General features: G+C 46.7%; 1 protein-coding gene across 2 annotated transcripts in view; it reads right to left on the bottom strand.

The window, feature by feature from the left end:
• Window positions 1–7,123, bottom strand: part of WFDC3 (WAP four-disulfide core domain 3) — an 80,320-nt gene that overhangs the window by 72,401 nt on the left and 796 nt on the right. Inside the window, exons 1-3 of one of the 2 annotated variants that reach the window (XM_030913965.1) lie at window positions 5,891–5,972; window positions 4,905–5,033; window positions 3,810–3,956 (exon numbers count right to left, since the gene is read on the bottom strand). In XM_030913965.1, coding sequence (XP_030769825.1) covers window positions 3,810–3,956; window positions 4,905–5,033; window positions 5,891–5,972 — 358 coding nt within the window. Of the gene's footprint in view, window positions 1–3,809; window positions 3,957–4,904; window positions 5,034–5,890; window positions 5,980–7,123 lie in introns of those variants that run through there. The other variant, XM_010384216.2, reaches the window with a different exon arrangement.

Consider the following 7,123-nt stretch of genomic DNA (forward strand, 5'->3'; position numbering starts at 1 on the left):
AGGATCACCTGAGCCCAGGAGGTTGAGGCTGCAGTGGGCTGAGATCATACCACTGTACTCCAGTGGTTAAATAAATAAATAAAATGCATTTCTTCTCAACTGCATTATCACTAAATATCCTTATCCCCATTTTACAGATGATAAAAGTGAGGTTCAGAGAAATGAACGGACTTGCCCAAGGCCACACAGCAAGCAAGCAAAAGAGCCAGGACACAGACCCATGTTCAGATTAGAACAGTGTCATGAGAGCAGGACCCAATATCTGCCCTCGCCCTAAGGCAACCTGATTGGCCCCCCACTGTGCCCAACAGACCGGCACTGGCCACGGTAAACCTCTGGCAATGTCAGAGCTTAAGGAAAGCAGAAATTTTTCATAGCCCTGGAAGGAGAGCTTCCTGTAGAGTTGGGTATAGCAACCAGTCCTGTTGGGTAAGTGGCCTAGCCCTCCCCTAGGGCTGGAGCTGTAGAAAAGTAGTTAACTGCCAACGCAATAGCCAGTATCACCTCCCACCAGGCTAGGAACCCCACTCAGCCCAGCAGGCTCTGGGACATCTGCGGGAGATCACTATTCTAGCCTGCTTGCCAAGCTCCAGTGGAAAAGGAAGCCCTATCTGGGCTGGCCAGGGGCCAGAGCCGCTCACAAAGGTACTGTGCCTGGGTGCCAGCCTCGCCCTTAGCCCCTACAATTCAGCCCTCAGCTTCAAACACTGGGAAGATTACAGCAAGCCCTATATGTCAGCAGTCAGTGACCTGCCTGAGACAGATTCCCAGGCTGGTTCCAGAGCTGGGCCTCAAGAGTCCTGGCAAGGAGAACAACCTTCCATTCTCTCTAATGGGCAGGCTGCCCAAGATAGCTGCCTAAGCCAGGCACAGACAGACCCAGTGGGTACCAGCAAGGGGTCTCCTACCTGGGGAGGTTTGACTGGAAGGAAAAAGGTTGTCACATGTTACAGAGCTTCAGGGTCTCAGAGAGGAATTGATCAGGGGAGAAGAAAACCATCCTGGTTTTGAATAAAGGGACTGGTTAGAAATTGTACTCCTGCCAGGCATGGTGGCTCACACCTGTAATCCCAGCACTTTGGGAGATCGAGGCGGGTGGATCACCTGAAGTCAGGAGTTTGAGACCAGCCTGACCAACATGCTGAAACCCCGTCTCTACTAAATACAAAAAATTAGCTAAGCATGGTAGCACATGCCTAAAATCCCAGCTACTTGGGAGGCTGAGGCAGGAGAATCACTTGAACCTGGGAGGTGGAGGTTGCAGTGAGCCGAGATTGCACCATTGCACTCCAGCCTGGGCAACAATAGTGAAACTCAGTCTCAAAAAAAAAGAAATTGTCCTCCTGACCCAGTCCACTTAGGAGGCAAGAGGAAGGAAGTTAATATATACTGAGGGCAAAACACTTTGCATAATTTAAATAATTACAACAAGCCTTCAAGTTTTATTCTTCCCACCTTACAGAGAAGGGAACTAAGGCTCAAAAAGACTTGCCCAGGGACCTGCTAGCCAGTAACTGGCAAACCTCAGGCTTGAACCCAGGACTCCGACAACCCAAACCTAGGATTTTCCACTCTAACATGCCACCACATGCATTCAGATGACAGAATGGTTCCAGTTTCTTTAAAAACATAATAAGAGGCATTCAAAACAATAGAGAAGAAAATAAAATACCTAGGCATAAATATATGGAGAAATATTTTAACACTATAAAACACCCTGAAATATGCGAAATACACTTGATCAACGGGAAGACATAGGATTCACCATAGGCCAGGCACAGTGGCTCATGCCTGTAATCCCAGCATTTTGGGAGCCAAGGTGGGCAGATCACCTGAGGTCAGGAGTTCAATATCAGCCTGGCCAACATGGCAAAACCCCATCCCTACTAAAAATACAAAAATTAGCTGAGCGTGGTAGCACATGCCTGTAATCCCAGCTACTCAGGAGGCTGAGGCACAAGAATCACTTGAACATGGGAGCAGAGGTTGCAGTGAGCCAAGATCGTGCCACTGCATTCCAGCCTAGGCAACAGAGTGAGACCCTGTTTCAAAAAAAAAAAATGAACATTTCAGTACCATAAAACAGGGTAAAAAAAAAAAAGATTCAACATTATAATAACAGCAGTTCTCCCTAAGCTGATTTAATTTATATATCTAACATCACTCCAGTGAATGTAGTCTTAGTATTTGAGAATGATGGAGAAAAATAGATAATACTATAATAAAATATATTTGGAAGCACAAATAAGCAAAAGTAGCCATGAAAATTGTGAAACATGAGGAAAATAGGAAGGGGTTCGACAAAGAAGATATGCCATCAATTTCTAACACATTTCAGGGGTCTCTCAAGGGAACGGAGAAGGAATAGAACACAGAGCCCTGTCACCTCTACCTCCAAATTTTCTCAACTGTGTCACCTTTCTCCATCCCCGCTGCTACCTCCCTAGTTTCACTGGTCTACATCTTCATCTGCCTTCATTCTCTCCCTCCCATTTCTACTGCAACCATACTAGCTTTCTTTCCATTTCTCAAATGTGGCGAGCTCCTAGTCATCTTAAGACCTCTGCATGTGCTTCTCTCTCTTCCTGGAATGTCCATCGTACCCTTCACCTGGCTAACTTCAACTCTCCCTCCAGGTTGCAGCTTTAATATCACTCCAGACATGCCATCCTCAACCACCCAATCCAATGTGAGTTCTCGGCCGGGCACGGTAGCTCACGCCAACCTTTGGGAGGCCAAGGCAGGTGGATCACTTGAGGCCAGGAGTATGAGACCAACCCAGCCAACATGGTGAGACCCCGTCTCTCCTAAAAATACAAAAATTAGCCAGGTGGGGTGGCATGTGCCTGTAATCCCAGCTACTCGGGAGGCTGAGGCAGGAGAATTGCTTGAGCCCAGGAGGTAGGTGGAGGTTGTAGTGAATCAAGATCGTGCCACTGCACTCCAGCCTGGGCAACAGAGCAAGACTGTCAAAAAAATAAAAATAAAAATAAAAGTGAGTTCTCCACTTTACTCTGTCTCTCAGCACCCTTTAATTTTCCTTCCCTGTCCTTATCAGGGTTTGAAAGTTAAAAAAAGTAAAAAAAAAAAAAAAGAATATCAGGAGCAAAGGAGTGGGGAAACGTGTGCCACCTTCCGTAAGCATCAAGATTCTTTTTTTTTTTTTCCATCTCTGCAGATTCTCAGGCTAAGATTTTAACAGAACAGAGAATATCACAACTGATTATAGGAACTAGGAATTACCCAATGGGTTTCTTTTTTTTTTTTTTTTTTTTTTTGAGACCAGGTGTCACTCTGTTGCCCAGGCTGGCGTGCACTGGTGCAATCTCTGCTCACTGCAAACTCCGCCTCCCGGGTTCACGCCATTCTCCTGCCTCAGCCTCCCGAGTAGCTGGGACTACAGGCGCCCTCCACCACGCCTGGCTAATTTTTTTTTGTATTTTTAGTAGAGACGGGGTTTCACCGTGATAGCCAGAATGGTCTCGATCTCCTGACCTCATAATCAGCCTGCTTCAGCCTCCCAAAGTGCTGGGATTACAGGCGTGAGCCACCACGCCCGGCTACCCAACGGTTTTCAAAGTGGTCTGCAAATGAGGGTAAGTTGAGGTTGCCCTTCTGGCACCCTTCTCTGTCTGCCCATGTCACATACCACAAATCATCGTGGCTTGTGCACATTTTGTATATCTTTTTTTTTCTTTTAAGTTCTCAGAATATAGCAGAATATAAAACCAGCAAGTTGATACGTGCATATTTGAGAAATAAACAAGCAGACCAAACAGACCATGAGGTGTGGGGACAGCATTTCTTACCCGGCTTCTGTTTAGAGATTGGGACTACACAGCTCTTGTTGCAGCCAAACGTGCAGCATTTCTTTACACCTGGACATGTCTCATCAGTGATACACCTTTTCAAACAGGATTGTTTCCGAATAACCCTGGAGCAATCTCTTTTCCTCCCTATGGCAAAAACGGAGACAGCCAAAGAAAAGAGAAAATAGGCCCAGCACCGTGGCTCACACCTATAATCCCAGCACTTCGGGAGGCCAAGGTGGGGAGATCACCTGAGGTCAGGAGTTCGAGAACAGCCTGGCCAACACGGAGAAACCCAGTCTCTACTAAAAGTACAAAATTAGTCGGGCGTGGCAGCATATGCCTGTAATCCCAGCTACTTGGGAGGCTGAGGCAGGAGAACCACTTGAACCCGGGAGGCGGAGGTTGTGGTGAGCCGAGATCACGCCACTGCACTCCAGGCTGGGCAACAAGAGCGAAACTCCCTCTCAAAAAAAAAAAAAGAGAGAGAGAGAGAGAGAAAATAGTGCCTGGTAACACCCACGGGCACAGCAGAGGGAAAAACAGAAAAAGGAAGCCCTGAGCTTCATTTAAGCCTCTCAAACCTGGTGTTAAGACAAAGAGGCAATAACAACAATAGTAATAGCAAATATTTACTGTAGCATTTATTGATGTTTACCTTGTGTCATGAACATCTCATTTGATCCTCACAATTACCCCCATTTTATAGATGAGGAAACTGAGGCTAAAAGCTTAAGATTTATAAAGAGCTAAGGCTTAAGGCTTAAAAAAGTCTGCTTGGCTCTAGGGTCTACTCTCTTAATCATTATCTTAAACAGGATTCCCTTTACAACTCTTCCCTCCAGCCTTCACAGGAACTCTGAGTCCAAAGAAAAAGACATAGATAATCGATGGTGTGTTCTTTCCTGACAACTAGGAGCACTGAATAATTCTGAATAATTAAAGGAGCAGGAACCCTAAAAGAGTAAAGAAGAAGTACTCTAGGCAAGTGAGACTTCAAGAGGCAACCTAGGAGGTGGGAAGCTCTCTGCTTCCATCTATCCCAGAGGCAATGTCAGAGAGTACGCCCAGATTTTGCCCCTCATGCCAACATACCCTTAGGAATGTCTCGGCAGATCCGACCGCAGCCTGTGGTGCAGCACTTCTGCCCAGCCGGACACAATTCATCACCCTGGCACAGCTCTTTGCATGGGTTCTTATCAGGAGGGCATTCCCCCTCTTTTGCTGCAAAAGATATCATGTGAGTTTGGGGTAACTAGCCAGGCCTCAAAAATGGGGAATGGAGGCCAAACATATTTCAAGGATCTTCAGCCCCTCCAGGCATCTCTATCCAAAATATTTCTGCACCACTGCACTCTAGCCTGGGTGACAGAATGAGACCCTGTCTCTTAAAAAAAAAAAAAAATTGGCCGGGCACGGTGGCTCAAGCCTGTAATCCCAGCACTTCGGGAGGCCGAGACGGGCGGATCACGAGGTCAGGAGATCGAGACCATCCTGGCTAACATGGTGAAACCCCGTCTCTACTAAAAAATACAGAAAAATTAGCCGGGAGAGGTGGCGGGCGCCTGTAGTCCCAGCTACTCGGGAGGCTGAGGCAGGAGAATGGCGTAAACCTGGGAGGCGGAGCTTGCAGTGAGCTGAGATCCAGCCACTGCACTCCAGCCTGGGTGACAGAGCGAGACTCCGTCTCAAAAAAAAAAAAAAAAAAAAAATTCTGCAACCACCTTCCCCTCCTAATACACAAATACTAACATACATCCACCACTACTAAAGGAGCAGCCATCCTGCAGATAACGAGAGAGAAAGGTTGGGATGATCCTGTTCTCATTGAATGAGTTCTAGGAAAAAGCTAGAACCTCTAGTAAGCCCAACTGGAAGTCCTATCTCCTTGTCCAGAGAGGGTAAAGAAAGCCAGGAAGAACGACCCAGGCCATCCTGAGAATCTGTTCATCCAGTCCTGTCCTATAGAGATGATCATCTCCACCTACGAGCAACCTTGCTCTGGCAGAAGGCAGGGAATGACTTCTCTCCCCTAGTCACTTTCTGTTACTGTTGGCCAGGGATCCCAAATGATAGCTCACCATGTTCTCCCGCAGTTATCCAGCATTCCAGGGACCCAAGAGCAAGAAGTGCCTTCAGAAGAAAGAGGCAGCTTAACATCATGATGATGCTGAGAGTTGGGATGAGAGCTTAGTTCAGGCTAGAGTTGTACACCTTGCCCAGAGCATCAGCTGAGGTATGGGCAGGACTAGGGATGGCCCCAAACCCAGTCCCAAAGCCTTCCCTTTCACAATACTACCAAGAATATCTTCTCCTGACAAGAGGAAGAGGGATTGGCTGCTGGAGTGTGGGAAAATTCCTGGCACTTCCAAAGGGCACATGTGATAGGAGGATCAAACTCTATAAGCAATATACACAATATTCCTGGATGAGAAACCTAGTGGGTGGCTGGAAAAATGGAAGGATGGCCATTGGAAAAAGAATCAAAGAGTGCCCCTTTAGGCACTGGAAGGACCTGGCTTTAGCCCAAATGACAGAGGGAGGGACTCATGACACTGCTTAAGAAAATAGCCAAAGCTAATAACATAACCAAGCATAACAAAATTGTTTATCCTAGCAACCCAGAAAAGACAGAATGGAACAGACTACTCAGAAACTATCAGACAGGCCAAGGTGGGCAGATCACCTGAGGTCAGGAGTTCGAGACCAGCCTGGCCAACATGGCAAAACCCTGTATCTACTAAAAATACAAAAATCAGCTGGGCGTGGTGGTGCATGCCTGTAATCCCAGCTACTTGGGAGGCTGAGGCAGGAGAATAGCTTGAACCCAGGAAGCAGAGGTTGCAGTGAGTGGAGATCACGCCACTGCACTCCAGTTTGGGTAACAGAGTGAGACTCTGTCTCAAAAAAGAAAATAAAAAGGAGAGGGGAGGAAACTATCAAAAACCTACAGAAAGGCAGTAGTTGAGTTTGTTAAGAACTAATGAAAAAGCACCAAACACCTACATCTTTGTCCCTCTAGCCCACACAGGCCATTCTTGGACTGTATGAAGGCTAGCTGGCAGAACTCAAGAGAACAGTTGCTATGTATGACTCAGATAGTCTGCCTACATATACCTCCTTTATTTCTTTTTCCTCTATTTCTTTTTTTCTTTATCAGTCCTGCTTATGCCTTTTGTCAGCTGTGATACCTAATGGTGTCCACTGGCACTGCTTATTCCTATGGGCAGGTACAAGGTAAAAACCTCCCTAATAGAATGAAAAAGTTTGGAGCCAGGAAGTTGCCCCTATTGTTATAAGACTGATGTTGGCTC

The sequence above is a fragment of the Rhinopithecus roxellana genome, chromosome 13, assembly GCF_007565055.1.
Source record: "Rhinopithecus roxellana isolate Shanxi Qingling chromosome 13, ASM756505v1, whole genome shotgun sequence".
Classification (NCBI taxonomy): Eukaryota; Metazoa; Chordata; class Mammalia; order Primates; family Cercopithecidae; genus Rhinopithecus; species Rhinopithecus roxellana.